General features: G+C 52.2%; 1 protein-coding gene across 1 annotated transcript in view; it reads right to left on the bottom strand.

Moving 5' to 3' along the window:
* The window catches only part of PEBP4 (phosphatidylethanolamine binding protein 4), an 84,884-nt gene that overhangs the window by 33,023 nt on the left and 30,098 nt on the right, over nt 1-21,763 (bottom strand). Inside the window, exon 4 of the mRNA XM_054650648.2 lies at nt 10,392-10,490. Coding sequence (XP_054506623.1) covers nt 10,392-10,490 — 99 coding nt within the window. The remainder of the gene's footprint in view (nt 1-10,391; nt 10,491-21,763) is intronic.

Raw genomic sequence — 21,763 nt, 5'->3', positions numbered from 1 at the left:
GCTTTCCTACCCCATTCCATCCCCAGGATTCAGGGATAAGTTTCCCTGACCCTTTCCATCCACAGAATTCAGGCATAAGTTTCCCTATCCCTTTCCATGTTCAGAATTCAGGGATGAGCATTCCTACCCCATTCCATCCCCATGATTCAGGGATGAGCTTCCCTGCCCTGCCATCCCCAGGATTCAGGGACAAGTTTCCCTGAGCCTTTCCATGTTCAGAATTCAGGGATAAATTTCCCTACCCCTTTCCATGTTCGGAATTCAGGGATGAGTTTCCCTGCCCCTGCCCTACACAGGATTCAGGGATAAGTTTCCCTGACCCTTTCCATGCCCAGAATTCAGGGATGAGTTTCCCTACCCCTTTCCATCCACAGAATTCAGGGATAAGTTTCCCTACCCTTTTCCATGCCCAGGATTCAGGGATGAGCTTCCCTGCCCTGCCATGCCCAGGATTCAGAAGCCTTACAGAGTTTCCCATCAATCCCAAATCCTGACACATTTATGGGGCACCTTTCTGGGGCCGAGCATTCCCTCAAGGAGCCGAACCCCTCAGGGATGAGCCCTGCACCTTCCCCATCCCACGGGATCACCCTGGCAGCATCCTCCCATCGGGACCACCACCCATCCACCCATCCACACAATTCCTTTCCTTTCCTCCTAAAATCCAAACCCGGGGACTCCATAGCAACCCGCAGCTTCGGGGTCTGACTCCAGCGCTTCTCTCGGCGCTGTCACTTCAGTTTCAGGCTACCCCCGGGTAGGTGTGAGGAACTCCAATTAAGCATTCCGCTGGCTCCCTGTGTGGGGGGACAGGCTCTGCTGTGGAGGAGGGAAGCCTCGGCGGTGACTAATCGCTCAGACACCGGGTGTCTGTGGCACCAGGGGAGGGCAGGCAGAGGGTTTTCCTTCACCGTGCAGCTGCCTCTGCATTCCCTTTTCGGGAGCGATCGCGGCTCCCCGCCGGGCTCGGGGGCTCCCGGGCGGAAGCTGGAAAGATCCCAAGCATCTTTCCGGCGATGCCGCCGCTGCTGCTGCGGATCTCTCTGCTGCCGCAGCCTTCGCTGCTCTGCCTTGCACAGCCCCAGGGGAACTTTTTTTTTCCCAGGGAAAAGCACATTCCTGGGGTTTGAAGGTGCCCTGGAGGGGCGGTTGGTGCTTTGGTGCCCTTTGGATGAGCATCCTCAAATTTGGGCGAGCACCGTTAAATCTGGGTGCTGAGCCCCAAAATGAGTATTTGGCTCAGCATCCTCAAATCTGGGTGAGCACCGTTAAATTTGGGTTCTGTGCCCCAAAATGAGTATTTGGCTGAGCATCCTCAAATTTGGGTGAGCACTGTTAAATTGGGGTGCTGAGCCCCAAAATGAATATTTGGCTGAGAATCCTCAAATTTGGGTGAGCACCGTTAAATTTGGGTGCTGAGCCCCAAAATGAGTATTTGGCCCTTGCCCGGGGAGCAGAGCAGAGGATCCCACCCTCGGCCACCGCTCCAGTCCTGACTGAGATGTGACAAATTGGCCACGGTGAGGTCATCACCATGAGCCCCATGCAAACATCGCTCCCCCATCCATTCCCTATGGAAAACCCCAGCTGCACGCACCAGAGGGGTCCCGAGCACCCCAAAACTGCCCAGGTGGGTAGGACCCCTCCCTGGGGACAGCGACACAGGGTGACACCGAGCGTGGCACACGCGTGGCGGTCCCAGCCTGGCGACACTGCCCCACTCCAGGGGGACCCCGAGGCTCTTCCCCATCCTTGGCAAGCGGCCCCGAGCCAGGGCGAGAGGCGGGAGCGGGCCCGGCCCAGCCGCGGCTTCGCCCCCGCTCCCCGGGGAGGCGAGAAGGGGCCGGCGGCCGCCCCCCGCCACCGCCGTGGGCAGCGGCAGGATGTGCTGTCCCTCCCCTGCACTTCCCAGCGAGCACTTTACATAACTTCTGCTGCTTAGTCACAGCTTCGACTCTTTTTTTTTTCTTTTTTTTTTTTTTTTCCCTTCCCTTTCCCTTTTTTTTTTTTTTTTTTTTTTTTTGGAGCGATTTTCTCAGCCGCATCAGAGCGCGAGTCATTTCGGCAAGGGAAGTCCCTTCCTTTCTTCCGTTCCCTTGGTAACTGCACAAATTTGCTCTTCAAATGATTCATGACCGGGGTGCTGTAGGAGTTCCCTCCTCCAACACAAATCGCTCCCACACAACCACACATGCCCGATTAATCATTGATCAGTGTCTCTTCCGCGAGGTACGCCCGGCTCCGGCGCTCTCCTCCGGCCACCAGGATGCTCCCGAGGTCCCTGGATGCTCACAAGTGTCCCCAGATAGGGGACACAGGCAGGAGTTTGTAAGGAATCCCATCCCCGGACAGGTTTTGCAGGCTGTAAATGGAATTTTCCCGTGGTGGTGGGACGGGTTGGTGACAGGAGCCAGCCATGGGGTCGGAGCTCGGCGCTGCTAATGGTGACGGATGAACCTTCCCTGAACTCCCAAATGCACCAACTTTATTCAGGATCTGAGTTTTGATTCCATCCCAAACTTCCTCCGATTAAACAGAGGGAAAACTGAAATGGCAGAGGGTCACCCCCCCACCGTGTCCATGTTGGAGGGATCGAACCCAACAGCAGAAAAAAGCCAGAAAAGAGCCAGAAAAGAGCCAGAAAAGTCCTTTTTGTACCCCTGGTAAGCGAGGCCAAGAATCATCCCAGGGCCTCACACACCTGCACCCGCACAGGGAAGCAGCTTGGGATGGAAGTGGGAGCTTGGCTGCCAGGAATACCTCAGCTGGAAAATAAAATTAATCTGCAAAATCTCTCCCTGCCGTTTTTTTTTTTGGTAGGTTTTATCTGATTTATTCTCTCCTCGTCATAAGGAGCTAATTAACAAACCATCGTTTAAATAAACAGCAGCCAGGGTGTTTGTAACCTTGGCTTTATTGAATTGTGACAAATTAGTAGCCTCTGCATGTTAAATGAAACAGAAGCATCGAGGGAAAAAAAACCTGAATTCCCATCTGGATAACGATCCTTGCTGTGGACACAGAGCAGAGGGAGCAACTCCTGGCATTGTGGAAAAATCCCAAATAACCCCAAAACCTGGCAGGTGCTGCGGCTTCACCCTGAATTCATCCCTGGGGAACGGCAGGGTCAGGACAAGGCTGGGCTGTGGATAAATCCGAGCAGCCCCGGGAGCCTCCCTGAGCCTCGTTAACACCTCGTTCATCAGGGATCCATGACAATAATCCTGAAAGGATCCTCTGTGCCCAGCCTGGCTCCGGGAGCAGGGAGCAGCATTCCCAAGGGATGAGCCAGGGAATGAAGCCATGGCTGCTGTCCCAGGCCAGCCCTACCCTCCCTCCCAGAAGGAAGGGAGATTTTGGGCTGCTTTCCCCCTTTTTCCTACTCCCCAAAGGGTGCAAGCAACGCTCTCCATCCTCCCTGGCCCTGCTCTGGGATGGCCATTCCCAAAATTCAGCAGAGCCATTGCTGGTCCCACGGGTGCTTCCAGCTCCTGCTGGGCCAGTGGGAATTGCTCAGTGACAGCTCTCCCAGGGCTTTTGGGAGTGCAATTACCTGGCAGTGTTAATTACACTCCAGGTGAGCACAAAGCCGAGCAGGGGAGCTGAGCCAGCAGCTCCTGTGGGGTGGGAATGCTGGGATTTGCAGGGGTGCAGCACTGGGATCAACCCTCAGCATCCCAGGACAGAACTTCCCTCTGGACAGAGAACCCCAGCAGAGATGGAATCATGGAATTGTTGGGGTTGGAAAAGCCCTCGAAGATCAGAGTCCAATCCCCCAACACTGCCAGGGCCAGCACCAAACCATGTCCCCAACTGCCACATCCACATGGCTTTAAAATCCCTGCTGGAACAGTAACCCCACACTGCCCTGGGCTGGACAACTTTCACAGGGAACAAATCTTCCCAAAAGCCAACCTAAACCTCTCCTAGCACGACTTTTGTCCTGTCATTTGATACCTGGGAGAAGAAACTGGTCCCTGGCAGTCCACAACCTCCTTCCAGGCACAGAATCTCCTTCCAAACATCTCTCAGGATGAGAAATTCATTAAATCAAGAGTGGTTTGGGTGGGAAGGGCCTGAAATCTCATTCATTCCATAGGCAGGGACATCTTTCACTGTCCCAGGTTGCTCCAAATCCTGCCCAACCTGGCCTTGGACACTTCCAAGGATCCAGGGGCAGCCACAGCTTCTCTGGGAAATCCATCCCAGGGCCTCACCACCCTCACAGGGAAGAATTGATTCCATAGGAGCTTGGAGAGCAAAGAAAACTTCCCCCTGAGCTGCACTCTCTTTACTTACTTTGTGTTGGTTTTTTTTTTTCTTTAATTTCTTTTATTAATAAAGGCTTCATTAACGAGCAGCGACAGAAACTCACACCAGGGAACTGAGTATTCTGAGGAGCCAAGTCATCAATTAAACCAACATTTCCCTCTGTTCTTTCCCTTTCAAACCCTCGGTTTCATCACCAAAAAGCAGAGTCGAGAGGGCTCCAGCGAGGAGGAACAATAGCAAGGCACCAACTCCTACATCTGCCCCTTCTCCCCCCCAGTGAGGTGAGGATCAGCGATCCCACAATTCCAGATATCTGTGGGAACCATGGATGCTGCACAGCACAGCCAAGGAAAGCTGCCCCAGCACCTCCAGCAGATCCCAAAATGAGGAACCCCTCTGTCTGCAGGGCTCCCAAAAGCTGATATTCCCCCCTCCTAGTATCAATTAATGATTAAAATCATTCCTTGCCCTGACTTTTTTCTCCTGCTGGGATGGTGAATGCACCTGGACCACGAGTGCTTGGCAAAAGTGTCCCCAAGGTGTCCCTACAACTCTTCACCCAGTAGCTGAGGAGCTGGAACGGCATCAGCCAGCAATTAACAGCTGATCTCTCTGATTTTTGATAAATCCAGCACTCTGGAGAAGCTGGAGCTGAGTTCCATGTGCTACAGAGGAAAAGTTTCCTGCAGAGCACACGTCCCTTTGGGATGGGGACAGAGCCAGGGGACAGGGTCACGGGCACAGGCGAGCAGCCTGCACCCTGCAGCTCCATTTCCATCCTTCCCTCGTGCAAAAACCCCATAATTTTTAAGGTTAATAAAGCCCTTGTTTGCTTAAGACAGCACCTGTTTCTATGGTGACACTTGCAACCTGGAGCCTGTTTATCAACGGCGCCGCCGCGCGCGGTGACAGCGCGGACACGGCGGGGAAGGCCAGCGGCGCTGCCAGCACCTCTGGGGACAGCGGTGCCACCATCCCTCAGCCCCCAAATGTGCCAGTGCCCATCCCTGGCATCCCCACTCTGCCCTACAAAGCCACAGAAGGGGCTGGAGCAGCGGGAGCTGCACCCACGGTGGGGGGAAGGCCGGGCTGAGCCATGGGTGGGAATGGCTCCACTTCCAAACCATTGGATGCGCTTCCTCTGTGCCACCCCAGAGCTGCCTGTGGCAGCTCCGTGCCTCAGTTTCCCCAGTGCCCTGCCCTGGGAAGGGGTTCAGGGCTGATCCAAGCGGTGCTGGTGGCAGCAGAGCCCGGCGGGTCCCGCTCGGTTCCATCCTGGCGCAGGATTTCTCCCGGCTGGCAGAACCCGTTTCCATAACGACTTTCTGTTACAAACATATTTTGATAAAAATAAAGTTAAAGCGGCGAGGCTTTAGTGGAGTACAAATTCGCTGCTCTCGCCCTCCCCCTTCCTCCTCCCCAAGGAGGGGGAATAAAGATGGAAAGCTTTCCATTTGAAGGGCAGTATTTTCTCCCTTCTTTTTCTTTCCCCACTGAATACAAAATGGAAAACCTTGTTTACTGGGGATTCGCTGTAAACCGGTTCCGACTCTGCCTGGTTACCTGATGCTCTACAGTATGTACAGGATAATGTGATAAATTCATTTCCAATTCACTGCATTATCCTTTGAATATTTTAATGACTCATTGAATGGAGTAAAAAAAAAAAAAAGAGAGAAAAAAAAGCTATTTCAAATGAACAATTATGCTGCATTAGAGTAAAGGCTGATTATATTTAAACACTGCTTCCATGGATAACGGGACATATCGACCTCCGCCTATAAGAGCTAATTTGGCTCTTATCTCTAAATAATTTTACACTGCAAATTACCATGAAAACCTAAAGGGCTTTAAAAACATTCATCAAAAGATATTATTCCACTTTGTAGCAACATTTTTATTTAAATTATTTTGAATAGGAGTGAAAGCATCTCTCGTGTTTGACAATCGGAGCAGCGACGGAGCAGCGGCTGATAAGGAATGGCGAGCGGCGCCCAGGGGATGGGATGGTTCCATCCCAAAAACCCACCTGGGAGAGCAAATCCCGAGCCAAACCCCAAAGTTGGTGGCGTGCCAAAGTACTGCAGCACCCAGGAGTGGCATTTAGTGCTGCTGGAGCTGCTTCCCTCCAAACTGGGGGATGGCAAAGCCTGGGTGATGCCGGAGGGATGCCAGGGCGATACACAAGTGATGCTGGGGGGAGGCTGGGGTCACACCCAAGGGATGCTGGGGTGGTACCCAAAGGATGCCAGGGTGACGTGAAGGGGATGCTGGGGTGACACCCAAGGGATGCCAGAGTGATATTCAAGGGATGCCAGGGTGGTACCCAAGAGATGCTGGGGTGGCACCCAAGGGATGCTGGGGTGGTACCCAAGGGATGCCAGGGTGACACCCAAGAGATGCTGGGGTGATACCCAAGGGATGCTGGGGTGGCACCCAAGAGATGCTGGGGTGGTACCCAAGGGATGCTGGGGTGGTACCCAAGGGATGCCAGGGTGACGTGAAGGGGATGCTGGGGTGACACCCAAGGGATGCTGGGGTGACACCCAAGGGATGCCAGGGTGACACCCAAGGGATGCTGGGCTGATACCCAAGGGATGCCAGAGTGATATTCAAGGGATGCCAGAGTGACACCCAAGAGATGCCAGGGTGATATCAAAGGGATGCCAGGGTGGTACCCAAGGGATGCTGGGCTGATACCCAAGAGATGCTGGGGTAGTACCCAAGGGATGCTGGGGTGATGCTGGGACAATATCCAAGTGCTGCTGGTGAGAGACTGGAGTGATACCAAAGGGATGCTGGGGTGGTACCCAAGGGATGCCAGAGTGATATCCAAGGGATGCTGAGGTGACACCCAAGGGATGCTGGGGTGGCACCAAAGGGATGCTGGGGTGGTACCCAAGGGATGCCGGGGTGACACCCGAGGGATGCTGGGGTGGTACCCAAGGGATGCCAGGGTGGTACCCAAGGGATGCCAAAGTGATATCCAAGGGATGTTGAGGTGATACCAAAGGGATGCTGGGGTAATGCTGGGCTGATACCCAAGGGATGCTGGGGGGATGCCAGAGTGACACCCATGTGATTCCTGGGGTGATGCTGGGGCAAAGCCAGGGCAATAGCCAGGTGATGTTGGGTGATACTGGGGTGATGCTGGGGGGATGCCCAAGAGATGCTGGGTGATACTGGGGTGATACCCAAGGGATGCTGAGTGATATTGAGGTGATACCCAAGGGATGCTGGGTGATGCTGGGGTGATACCCTCGTGGTGCTGGGCAACACTGGGGTGGTACCAAGCACTGCTGGGTAATGCTGGGCAATGCTGGAGTGACACTGGGTGATACTGGTGGGGTACCAAGCACTGCTGGGTGATACTGGGGTGGAACTCAAGCACTGCTGTCCACACTGGAGTGACACTGGATGATACTGGGGGGGTACCCAAGCACTACTGGGCGATACTGGGGTGACACTGGGTGATACTGGATGACACTGGGTGACACTGGGGTGGTACCCAAGCACTGCTGGCACCCTGGGGTGACACTGGGTGATACTGGGGTGATGCCGGCTCGGTGCTGGGGTGACACTGGGTGACGCTGGGGTGACACTGGGTGATACTGGAGTGACACTGGGTGATACTGGGGTGACACTGGGTGATACTGGGGTGACACTGGGTGACGCTGGGTGACACTGGGTGATACTGGGGTGGAACCCAAGCACTGCTGTCCACACTGGGGTGACACTGGGCGACGCTGGGGTGACACTAGGCGATGCTGGGGTGACATGGGTGATACTGGGTGACACTGGGTGATACTGGGGTGACACTGGGCGACGCTGGGGTGACACTGGGTGATACTGGGGTGACACTGGCTGATGCTGGTGTGACATTGGACGACGCTGGGGTGACACTGGGCAATGCTGGGGCGACACTGGCTGATACTGGGGTGACACTGGGTGACGCTGGGGTGACACTGGCTGATACTGGAGTGACACTGGGTGATACTGGGGTGACACTGGGCGACGCTGGGGTGACACTGGGCGATGCTGGGGTGACACCGGGGCACCGGCGGGCGCGGGGGCTCCTCCAGCCCCCCGGCACGGCACCGGCCGCCCCATCCCTCCCGGAGAAAGGCACTTGCAAGCCCCTCTCTGCACCAAAGCAACAGAAGGTGTCATGTAAAGCCTACACGGTTATTTTAGAGCCAGTGTGCAAATAAGGCTGTCAGCTGAAGCTCCTCGGAGCCAAGACTCCCATATCCCCCCAAGGATCTGCATCTCAACGAGACACCATGTGGCTGAGCCCGCCAGCTCCGCACCCGGATTTGGGGCTGGGGGATCGGGAAAACTCCTCCCAGCCACGCCAGGACCCCCCCACTGCACCCCCAGCCACGGGCACCGAGCTGACGGGGTTTGGTCCCTGCGTCCTCATGGGATAGGGGAGGATTTTTTGGTGGTTTATTGGGCATTTGTGGGATTTGGGGGATTTATACGCGTTTCTGTGTGTGTAGAGGAGAGATACATATACACACACCCACGGGAGATAGAGGGGATATATTTATCCCATCATTATAGGGATCATATCAATATATAGGTTTTATATAGAATATTGCATGGAATCAGTGAATGTCTCACGTTGGAAGGGACCATCAAGAGCACAGAGGCCAAATCCCTGCTCGGATATGTGTGTTTATATTTATAAATCTATTTATCTCGTGATAAGAAAGCTTAAGGAATTGTTGGGGCTGGGATCCACCCCATCCTTGGCAGATAGGGAAAAACCCTTTTCCCTCCCAAAAATGTCCTTTTTCCTGCCCTCTTTCATGGCCTAACACAGAATTTTTGACCTTAGAGATCACAACTGGCATCACTCAAACGCCAGGGGAAAAAAATCCCACCTCCCATTTGTGCTGGAGGTTTGAATCCCACATTTCCCTTCTTTGCTTAAAGGATTTTACAGTCCAAAGAAAAAAAAAAAAAAAAAAAGGAAAACCACAATAATTAGCAAGAGGGAACGGCTCCGAAGGATCTGTGTACAGAAGGAAACACAGGAGCTTGGGCTCCTTTGCGTTTGGTAAATATTAAAATTAATGAGAGACTTTCAGGACCCTGTTGTTAGAAATGCAGAAGGGTTTCTGTGAAGGATAAAAACACAAAACAACATGAAAAAAAACCCCCAAGCCCTGTACACAAATTCCTGCAATTATTCCCGATGCTTCCTATTTTTCAGCCAATTATGGAATCCATGGAAAGTATTAATATCCTGTTTTAATTTGCTTAATATGCCCATTAACAATAAAAAGTCTAATTAAGGTATCTGTACAAAGAGCCCTCAGCAGTAATTTCAGAGAATAATAGAGGAGAACGACGCAATATTTCTTGTTAAATGCGTACTGCAAATTAATTGATATCTTAATTAGGCTTTAGTACCCAGATTATCAGTTAGATTGATTTAGGGCTGCAACATCTCATTTTTTGAAACATAAAAACAAGCAGGAAGGGAAAAAACTGCTTTTCCAAGATATTTCTGGGAGCAAAGCCGTGACACACTGGGACAGGGAGAAGGACTCATCCCATGGACACAGTGCTGGGAAGTGCCACAGTTCATCCCAAACTCATTTGCCCCCTTGTTTTCTCACTGAGTTCAAACCATTTTTAATCAAAAAAAAAAAAAAAATTCAAAAACTAGAAAACTAATTGAGATTTTCACCAAACCCACTTTTTTAAGCCTAAAACTCAACCAGCAGCAGGAGCTGTTTGGAAGGACGCGTTGTCTCCGCAGAGAAAACCGGTGGTGGGGAGTTGGCAAAGTGTTTTTTGGGCTTTTTTTCCAGCATTTCCTTAGGAGAAGGAGGGGAAAAAAAAAACCCCAAAAACCCAAGCAGCAATATTTTTGGACCAGCCTGGCTCTTTATAGCCTGAGGAAGCACTTCCCTACCTACACGCCCAGCACCATTTACATTTCTCTGGCAAACACTCGTCCTCCCCTCCGGGGTTTCTCCAGGAGGAGTTTGCATCCCATGGGATTCCAGCCCTCCCTGGATGCTTGGGAATGATCCCAGGAGGAGTTTGCATCCCCTGGGATTCCAGCCCTCCCTGGATGTTGGGAATGGTCCCCATGGACTCACCAGGATGTCGGTGACCAGCCAGTGCCTCCAGAAGCGCAGCCGGGGGTTCTCTCTGTTGGGAGCATCGGGGTCCACCATCACCAGGACGTATTTCTTGTTCTGCAAGAGAGGAGAGAGGGATGCTGTGGCCATAGGGTGACAGCAAAAAACCCCCAAACCCACATTTTTCCACTCTTCCCCAGCTCTGGTGGTATCACCCCAGAGGTGAGCGAGGAATGGGCACCAGGGGAGGCCACAAATCACCTGGGGATGATTTAATCCCAAATCTTTCCAGAGGAACAATGCAGGTTCTGCCTCCTCCAAAGAAAAGGCACCAAGGACAATTCCCTCTGCTTCTCACCACGTCCCACTGAGGCACAGGATTGCAGCCCCTCTGGTATTTTTGGGACCCAGAGTTGGTTGGGGACAAGCTGGGTACCCTCCATGGGGGTGGTTGTGGGGAGCCAAACTCTACCCCAAACATCCCAAAATAACCAAAAGATGTTCCTGGGATGCTGCAACGAGCAGCACCTGGGGGTCAGGTACCACTCCTGGGTGATGGAATTGGGCAAAGAGAGCTGGGATTTATGGATAACACAGGTTTAGCCCCCAGGAAACCCTCCCAGCCCAGCCCAGGCCCCCACTGAGGGTACCCAGCACCCAAAGGTGCCACCAGCACAGAGCCCACGTGGGTATTTTGGTCTGCTGAGGATGGAGCTGGGTTGGAAGTGACCTCTGAAAGGAAAACCTGCTGATCTCCAGGGATTTGGCAGGACCTCAGGCACCAGATTATCCCTCAAGCACGCAGATTAAGGGATCTATATCCGAATGAAATCTCCAGGTGCGTCTGTCAGGGAGCCAGGCTCCGCTCCAGCCGCCCCGGGGGCTGGGCTGTCACCAGCAGCCCTGGGACTTAGCCCTGCAATTCCCACTGGAATTAGCTGGAGCTCTGTGGCTGCGTCCCCTGTCCTGTGAAACCTGGCAGGGATTTGCACAGTGAGGTTCCTGGGGCTGACTCAATATTTTTGCTCCGTTTCCCAACCTCAGGTTGGGATAAAGAGGCAAAAACCCTCTGGGATGTTGCCACAACCCGTGCCCCCCTCCCTTGGCATCCAACACGTCTCATAAACCTCTTGAGACTGCAGGGAGCACCACTTTTAACCAGAAAATGCAGATTTCAACCCGTTTATCTTGCAACAGTCGCAGAGAAAATCCCAAACTCGAAGCGCCCCGCCCGGGAGCGTCGCTGCCCCGCTCCACAAAGCCCAGCCTGGCATCACCCAGGGTGGGGGAATTACACCAAGCCTGCAGATGTGAGCGTGGGAAAGGGGCCGTGCTGGTGTCACCACGTGAGGCTGAAGGTCAGGACCTCGAGGCTGAGCCGCCACCACCATCCCCACCACGCTCCCAGCTGCAGAAGGCTGAGAGAGAAAAAAAAAAAAAAAAAAGGGAAGAAGCAGCAAAATTCCTTAACAGCGCCGAAATCAGCGTTTAATAGGAAGGAGGAGGAGGGGAGGGGGAGAAGAAGCCCGACAACCCAAAAACCCTACGCTGGAAGTGTGAAGGAATTTGAGCTCTAACTTTGGGGAGGGTGCGGAGCCGAGCTCGGCGTTTCTGAATCTCTCGGCTCCGCTCGGAGCCCAGCTGGTGGGAACAGAACGTGTAGTCATGGGACTGTCATCGTGTGCTGTCCAGGTTAACATGTAGCATTTCTATTACTATTAACAGACTTTCTGCTCCTCACTCCATCTGTTCTTCGAAATAATTGCAGTTGTACAGACCATGCCTTCGCTCCAGGCAGGCTCTGGGGAGAGGATAGTGTTTTTATGCAAAAAAAAAAAAAAAAAAAAAATTATTAAAAAAAAAAAAAAAGGAAAAAAATGGGGAGGAAAAAAAAAAAAGTGTTAAAAAATAACAGCAAACACGAGAATAGAGTGCAAGTGAAGCTAACAGCAGGCTTGGAATTGGGGACAGATTGTGGCCTAGAAAGGTGACAGCGCACGCGGCCGGGGGCCGGCAGGGCAGACCCCGGTGGGGACAGGAGCTGGGGTCAGAGCCCTGAGCAGGGCTGGCCCTGGGGGATTTTTCTCTCTCCTCACCTGCCGGCCACCCTAAGAGCCACAATCCCTCACCTTCCACCTAAAGATAGCAAAGCCCTCCCCGAGCCGAGTTAATCCAGGCTGCTCATCCTGCGCCGCTCCTGAGGCTGCAGCAGCCCCCAAAGGCACCCCAAAACCCCCTGTGTGACCTCCCAGGGCCATGCCAGGCACCCCAAACACGGGGGGATGGTTTAGAACTGCTTGCAAGCAGCAGAGCAGCAGAGTGTGGTGATTTTGGGGGTTTTTGATGCTGAAATCCCTCCTCGACACAGGCTAACAGCATTAGCTGCTGTCAGGGCTGCAGACGGGAGCCAGCCCCAAGTGACACGGGAGCTGCTCAGCTTTACAAACATGAGCCACCCCCAGGGATTTTGGGAGAGGAGGAAAGTGGCTTTAGATCAGAAAATTCCTCCAGTGCATGAGAACAGGAGGCATCTTGCTGTGCAAAGGGAAGGGAGGAAGGGGGAGAGGGAAGGAAAAGCCACTTTGAATGAAAATTTGGGGGAGAAAAACACCCCTAAAGCTTTGTGTCTCATTCCTGCTTGGCCCAAGCTGTGGAGGAGCTGCTGGAGTGCAGCACCCAGTGTGTCCTATCGGTGTCATGGGATCATGGAATGGTTTGGCTGCGAAGAGAACTTGAATTCCACACCTTCCACTGTCCCAGGCTGCTCCAACCTGGCCTTGGACACTCCCAGGGATCCAGGGGCAGCCACAGCTCCTCTGGGAATTCCATCCCAGCCCTTTCTTGTCCTCCTAGCCAGGAATTCCTTCCTGATATCCCATCTCTCTGGCAATGGGAAGTCACTCCCTGGGTCCTGTCCCTCCATCCCTTGTCCCCAGTCCCTCTGCAGCTCCCCTGGAGCCCCTTCAGGCCCTGCAAGGGGCTCTGAGCTCTCCCTTGATCCTTCCCTTCTCCAGGCTGGTGTGTGACACCAACTGGGTCACCCTTCCATGGCCACCCTTCCCTGCTTCCTCACCCTAGGACACTTTAAAATCAACATTTAACCACTGACAGGAGCTGCTGCCTTCCCAAGGACTCAAACCCACACCTGCACCGCCCAGCTTTGCCCCCCACACCCCTGGGAAGGGGCGTCCTTGCCCTGTTCCTCCACCTGACACAAAGCTGGAGCAGCAGAGCTGGTGGCAGGTGACAAGAGCCCTGCATTCCGTGTTTTCCCTGCTAATTGTTTCTAGAGGGGGAAGCAGCAGCAAAATACCCAGTTATTCCTGCAGAAAGCATTAGCTGCTCCAATTAGGCACAGGTTTAGGAAACTCGCTCCGAGCAGGCAGCGACTTTTCCAAGAGGCAGGTGGGCAGGAGAGGGATTTTGTGCGCTGAGGATACACACGGAGCTCAACAGATCCCGCCGAGCCGGGGCTGCTCAGGAATTAAAGACTTATCCAAATGAAAGCAAATAGGGTGTTAAGTGACACACATGTAGAGCGAGCGGTTTCCTTGGAAACCAGCGCACATGGAAGCAGCACACATGCAGTGCTCGGGTGTTTTCGGCAGCCCTGGGGCTCTGCCCTGCCAGGGATACCCAACTTGGGCTGGGCCTGGAGCTGGGTGAGCCCAGGGGTGACTGTGCTGGTGTGTCCATCCCGTTGGCATCCCTTTATCCAGGGCATGGAGGAAAAATGGATTAAAATGGGCTTTATTCTGTGGAGGGGAGATGGATGGTGGCCAAGCTTTGCTGTAGGAATTCCATCCCAAAACTGGGCCAAGCCCCAACCAGCTTCCCACCATGGGAATGGAGAGATTTGGATGGATCCAGTCTGGATCCTCCCAGCTCACCCATCCCTCAGAGCTGTGCACACCCACAGCACAGGATGTTCCCTGCACCAGCCCCTCACCACTCAAGGGATGAGGTGAAATTTCCAGCTGCTCCATTGCCACCACATCCTTGACAGCTCCTAAGGAATTTCCCTGGGTGCTGAAGGAAATCATGGAAATCACAGACAGGTTGTGATGGTATCTGAGCCAAAAAACCTTTCACCTCCCTGGGAGCTGCAGCCTGGCATTGCCCCAGCCTGGATTATCCTGCTGGGAGGGATTTTGATGGCATGAGATGATCCAGGCTGGTCCCACTGGTGCGGAGATGGGACGGGGGAAGGAGCCAGGGAAGAGCTGGGTTTATGCAATTACAAACAAAAAAACCTCAATTTATCCCCAAATCACTTTCCAGAGCTGGGCAGGGAGCTGGGAAGAGTACCCAGAACACTGGGAAACATCCCAGCTCTCCTCAGGGATGCTTGGAGGGTCCAGCTCACGTCCCACCAGAGCAGGAGTCGGAGGTGGAAGCGCCGCCAGCACCAGCTGAGATTTGAGATCAATCTGGGCTTTTTTCTTGGCTTGTCCCCAGTACTAAAAAGTTTCTATAACAGGCACCGGCTTCGCAATTCTGCTGCTGCTGCCTCGCCAGAGAGAAATTCCAGCTCCTTCCTCGGCGGCAGAGAAATTGTTTGTGACCGAGTTGTGCTGGGGCTTGGGGAAGGAGCTGCCGAGCGCGGCAGGATTTCACCTCCTCCCCTTCCACCTGCACCTCGCCACTTCCACGGGCAAAGAAACAGGTCAGCAAAATTAACCCTGCTCCGCAGGACTTGCCCAAGGGGACAAGTGGCACCGGCTGAAGGCTTGACCCAGCTCTCCCAGGCCTGGCTCCCGCTGCCCAAGGGAACTTCATTGAATTTCCAACTGCAACTCTCCCCATCCCTCTGCTCTCCCTTGGGGCTCCCTCACCGGCCAAATATTTATGCAGCCTAATGTCCTAATGAGGATTGATTCATCCAGGATGGTTAAGGAGTGTGTGTGAAAGGTCTGTTCCCAGATTAAGGGCTTGGGATGCTTTAAGGAATGGATTATTTGCTCTAAAAGAACAGTTTGTTTTCCCTCATAGCAGCAATAAAACAGCAGCGGGGGTGTTACACACCCAACACAACCAGGCAGAAAGTGGGATAAATATTCCAAAGTGTCCACGGTGCTAGGAATGCAGGTGACAGTGCCTCTGGAGCACTTCTGGGGAGGGAGAGGAGCAACAGGCTGCGATTCCTCAATCAGAGACCCCACTGTGGCTCTGCTTTGGCTTCCCCAAATCGAGGCGATTCCACCAAAACCCTCAAGGGGAAAACACCAGGGAATGGGGCCACCCGTCCCAAATGCAGGAGGGAACCAACACCCCGAGAACGGCTCCAGCCCGCTCCAGCTGCCGCCCCGTGCCCCCCTTTTCCCCGGAGCTGTTTGTCACCACTGCAGCCTAATGAGCACCGCGCACTCGTCCCCGGGCTGGGGACACCGCGGCCGGGCGGGGCAGCCGGGACGGACTCGGGAAGCGACATCTCCCGAGCCGAGAGTGAGGAGGAGGAGGAGGAGGAGGCGGCCAGCGGCCGCGGTGGCAGAGCGCAGCCTTCCAGCCCAATTACTATCACGCGGAGGGACACATGGATTGGTGACATTTGACATTTTCTACACAATATTTTGATGCAGAATGGCACCTCCGTCACAAATTATTTTGCAAAACTTGGCTTGGGTTCTGATGGGTTTTTTAATTTTTTTTTCCTTTTTCTGGGGGAAAAAAAATAAGAAAATAAAAGCGTTGCACAGGGGTGGCATTTGCAGGCCAGCAAAGGGAAGGGTCATGGTGTCCCCTCCGTGAGCTGTGCCACCAAGTGGGAAAACAAAGGGGAAACGGCACCCAGAAATTCCAGCTTTGCTCCCATGCACCCACAAGGCCCTTGGGGACCCTCAAAAGCTTTTTCCCTGCTCCCTCCCATGATTCCTGAGATGTCTCAGCTCGGGAGCATCGGGGGCCCAGACCCCTCCTGGCAAGGCAGGGGTTCTCAGCGCTGGGAATTGCTGAACTCGGTGCTACCAGACACCTCGGCGAAGCTGAAATGACTTTAAATGCCTAAACATTTTAAAACAAACCCTGGAACAATTCAGCTCCGAACTCCTCGCCTGCTTTCTCTCCCTCCTCGCTCTCTCTCTCCCATTTTTACGGTTTCCAGAGCTGTTTTACGCCTCATTACCTGCACACTGTGAGTGATGTCTGTCGGTCCTAGAGCTGTAAATACCTTAAATCATGCTTCATTAAGAATATCTCTGGTGCTATTAAAGAGCTATAATAGACAACGAGTTAACAGATGATTAAATATGAACTCCATTTGTGTCACTCACCGCGGGCAGGAAGAGGCTTTAAGTTTTTTAAACTCGCTCTCATTATCTGGGGAAGTGGCGGGGATGGAGGGGGATGGAGGGAGGCTCGATGGGATGAAGGGATGCTGGCTTGGAAATGTGAGGATGAGGATGGAGGGGGGCTGGAATGGGGTGGAAGGAGGCTGGAATGGGATGGAGAGAGGCTGGAATGGGATGGAGAGAGGCTGGAATGGGATGGAGGGAGGCTGGAAGGGGATGGAGAGAGGCTGGAATGGGATGGAAGGAGGCTGGAATGGGATGGAGAGAGGCTGGAATGAGATGGAGGGAGGTTGGAATGGGATGGAGGCAGGTTGGAAGGGGATGGAGGGATGGGCACCCGGAAATGGAGAGATGGGGATGGAAAGGTTTTTGCATGGGATGCAGGGATGCTCACACAGAAATGAGGAGCTGGGGGTGGAGGGATTCTCCTATGGAGCTGGAATGATGGGAATGGAGGGGAATGGAGGGGAAAAGAGGGGAAGGGAGGGAGCCTTGCCTGGGATGAATAGATGTGTGCACATGGAAATGGAGAAGATGAAAGGATGTTCACATGGAAAAGGAGAGATGTTCACATGGAAAAGGAGAGATGTTCACATGGAAAAAGAGGGATGCTCACATGGAGATGAAGGGATGCTCCTGTGGAGCTGGAGGGATGGGAATGGAGGAATCCTAACAGGGAGGTGGAGGGATGGGAATGGAGGAATCCTCACATGGAGATGGAGGGATGGGAATGGAGGAATGTTCACATGGAGATGGAGGGATGAGAATGGAGGAATCCTCACATGGAGATGGAGGGATGGGAATGGAGGAATCCTCGCATGGAGATGGAGGGATGGGAATGGAGGAATGTTCACATGGAGATGGAGGGATGGGAATGGAGGAATCCTCACATGGAGATGGAGGGATGAGAATGGAGGAATCCTAACAGGGAGATGGAGGGATGGGAATGGAGGAATCCTAACAGGGAGATGGAGGGATGGGAATGGAGGAATCCTCACATGGAGATGGATGAATTCTTCTGTGGACATGGAGTGATGCTCATGAGGAGCTGGAGGGACAGGAATGGAGGATGCTCTGTGTGGAGATGGAAGGATTCTCTCATGGGGATGGAGGGCTGGAAGGATGCTGTCAGTGGAAGAATGGAATGGAAGAATATTGTGGAATGTGGATGGAAGAATGTTTTGGAATGTGTGGAGATGGAGAGAGGGGAATTAAGAGATGGATGCTCATGGAGGTGGAGGGATGGGGATTTAGGGATCCTCACATGGAAGTGAAGGATGGAGATTTATGGATGCTTGAGAGGGGTTAGAGGGATGTTTCCATGGAGACAGGGATGGGGGTTCTGCACCAAGAACCCCCAGGAGGCACCAGCTCCCCCATGCTGTGACTTTCCCTTGCTCAGACTTTCCCAGCTGGGGTCTGGTAGCTGGAGATTATAAAGAAAATCAAATAGAGGGAGAGGTGGACAATGAGGAGATGCTTTGGATGGGACAGGATGAGTACTTGGAAGAAAGGTGGGACTGAGGGAGGCGTGGATGCCTGGGAAGAAGGGCTGGAGAGCAGCAGCATGAATGGAGATGCAAAAGGGATTGAGCATCGCTGGCTCTCAAATACGAGAATAGCTCAGCACAAATGAATTGCCAAAGTGCAAATTAAATAATAATTAATACCATTAAAATCCCATGAGCACACAAAAATACTGAGGAAAATTAAATAATGAGTGTTTTCTTCTTTTTCTGGATTAGATTCTGCTCTCTGAAAAGAAAGAGCATTTTCACAGGCTCCAGCACAAGTGGAATTATCCCAGTGTCACAATCCTGGCTGGGATCGAGGCTGTGCATGGTGCCAAACACCCAGCACACGTGTCCCAGACTGTCCCAAACGGAGAAACGGAGCTGGGGAAGGGTCTGGAGCCCCAGGAGAGGCTGAGGGAGCTGGGCAGGGGCTCAGCCTGGAGCAAAGGAGGCTCAGGGGGCCCTTGTGGCTCTGCCCAGCTCCTGCCAGGAGGGCACAGCCGGGGGGGCCGGGCTGTGCTCCAGGGAACAGGGACAGGAGCAGAGGGAACGGCCTCAGGCTGGGCCAGGGCAGGCTCAGGGTGGGCACTGCACGAATTTCCCCATGGAAAGGGGGCTCAGGGCTTGGCACTGCCCAGGGAGGGTTGCAGTGCCCATCCCTGGAGGTGCCCCAGGAATTCCTGGAGGTGGAACTCCAGGTGGGGAGTGGGCACAGGTTGGACTCGGTGATCCCAGAGGCCTTTTCCAACCTCAACCATTCCGTGGTTCTGAGGGAGGAGGATCTGGGGATGGGGACAGACCCTGGCTGTGGGAAATCCAGGTGACCTGAGCATGGCCCATGTCAGGAACGGGGCCACTGTCCCAGCAGATGTCCCTGTGCTCCTTGTGAGGGATCTCACAGCAGAACCTGGCACTCAGAGGAGCCTCCCTGGCTTCTCCCCAGCCTCTCTCCCATCCCCTCCTCCACTGGGATCAGCCTTAAAATCATCCAGACATGGAGAGGACCCTATGGCTCTGCCCATGCCCTGCGTGGAGAGGGGGACATGGGACCATGCTCAGGGTAGCAAACCCCAGCTCTGCTCCAAGAGAAAATCCACGGCCTGATTCCTTACAGGGGTAAATTCCCATTCCTACAATCTCCTGTCACCATGATATTTTATGAAAAATCCCTTCATCAGGATTTCTTCTCCTGGGAAGCTGGGAAGCTTCAGCTTCTCCCTGTTTTGCTGCTTTGGAATGCGATTCGGAGAACTGTTTACCCAGCATGTGAATTGTTTGAGTTTAATGACCAATCCCAATCCAGCTGTGCTGAGACTCTGGTCAGTCATGGGTTTTTATTATTCATTCTTTTGCAGCCTTCTGATGTCTCCTGTCTCTTTCTTTAGTGTAGTTTTAGTATATAATTTCCTTTAATAATATAATATTTTATATATATATATATATATAAATAATATAATATAGTGAGATATATAAAATAATATATTAATATAATGAAATATATAATAAAATAATATTATATATATATTATAATATCATGAAATAAAATAATAAAGTATTAAATGAAATCATGAAATAAGATAATAAATCAGCCTTCTGAGAAGATGAAGTCAAATTCTCATCTCCCACCTCGTCCTGGGGAGCTCACAGCACCACAACCCCCCGTTGCTGTCCGCCTGCTCATTGCTCATTCCCCAGCACACCCCGACCCCTCCGCAGGGACCCGAGGCCGCCCCCGAGGCCACCGGGGGTCCCGGGCTGGCGGGGGGACGGTGACACCGCTGTCCCCGGGGACGGTGCTGCCAGGGCCGCTAATTGAATCCGGGCTCGGCGGGGCCGCTGCGGGCTCGGATGAGGTGGAAATGCCATTTCCGCACTGTCCAAAGCGCGGAGCGCCCCCAGCTCCTGATGGGCGGCCGCGGGTCCCCTCCGCTCCCTCCCGCGACCCCTCGGGCAGGGGTCAGGCGGCTGCGGCCCCCAGGGTCACCCCAGGAAATTAATCCCGGGACCCCTTGGGAGCACAGCCACGGAGGGAAAAAACACATCTCGGTTCCATTTGGGGCGAAATTAAAGCATTTCAGGAGCGGCCGGAGCTGCTCGGTCCGGCTCCATCCCTGGGGATGCGGCACTGACCCGCCCACGGCATCATTTACCTGCTGGAACCCCCTCGCAGCGCTGCGAGTTTGCTGCTGCTGAGTTGTGAGCATCCAAAAGAACAGACAAGGCCTTTCTCCCACCCCTATGCACCAAATAAAATAACTTACAAAATAGATATAATATATATAATATTTTATATATATATATATATATATATATATATATAATATTATATATACAATAATATATAATACATAATATATAATATACAATATATAATATACAATATATAATATATAATATATAATATACAATATATAATGTATAATATATACTATATAATACATTATACCTAATATATGCATATTATATAATACATAATATAATATATATTTGGAATAAATATTCTATATTATATATTTCCATATGTAATATATATTTGTATATTTTAATATACATTTCTAGAATTTTAAAATATATTCTACATGGAAATATAGACTCTATCTTTATATATTCTCTGTATATTCTCTGTATATTCTCTATGTATTATCTATATAATGTTTACATATTCTATATACGTGCTGCATGGAAATATGGTCTATATTCCAGATGGATGGAGATATATTGGAAGATATATTCTCAATATTACTTAGGAATAGGACGCTGCCTTAGGATCTCATTAAAAAGCTGTTTAAATCTAGGAATAATGGGAGAAATCTACACCCAGCTACCCCCAGAAAGAGCTTCGGGAAAACAACCAAGAGCTCACCCTCCCTCCACACAAACTGCTCTTGCCAGGAACAGGAGGGAAAAGATGCTCAGCTCAGAACTTCCCTCCCTGGTAAAATATTTAATAATAAACTCAGAGGAGAAGCCAACTGTCTCCCTTGGATGTGGTTTTCATTTGGAAGTTAATGGGAGTTTTATTTCCAATCCAATTTTTTTTTTAATTTTTTTTTTTTTTTTTTTAATTTTAATTCCTGATGTGTGTTTTGTTCTGATAAATCCATCCTGTCAGGGCGATCAATTCCAGCCGGGATGGACGGAGGGATGACACCCGTGTCGCGCTCCATTCCCCTCCAGCCACCCTCTCCCGAGGCTCCTGATCCCCGGCACTTTTTGTTAATGGATCCCGGGAACAACATTTGGAAACACCCCGAGCCCCACAACAGCCGCGTTAACGCGGTAATTCCCACCATGCCTCGGCGCTTTGAAATCCCGGGGAAAAAAAAAAACCAAAAAAAACCCAAAACAAAAAACAAACCAAAGCCAAAACCAAAGAAAAAACCGGGGGAAAGCTGAAATGAGTCCTGTGAAAGGAACAGGGCATCATTAACGCAGCCGGATCCGTATCACAGGCTGCAGCAATTATTCCCGGGTGGAACACGGCAAGCTGTGAAGAGCTTTCATTACCAGGGGTGTTACAGGTCCCTCACCTCTGGCCAATCTCCCGCTAAAACGGGCATTTTCTGCACCACGGATTCCAGCTCCATTT

The sequence above is a fragment of the Agelaius phoeniceus genome, chromosome 30 (assembly GCF_051311805.1).
Source record: "Agelaius phoeniceus isolate bAgePho1 chromosome 30, bAgePho1.hap1, whole genome shotgun sequence".
NCBI lineage: Eukaryota > Metazoa > Chordata > Aves > Passeriformes > Icteridae > Agelaius > Agelaius phoeniceus.
The sequence above is the reverse complement of the archived record's forward strand: the minus strand, read 5'-3'. Positions and strand labels throughout refer to the sequence as shown.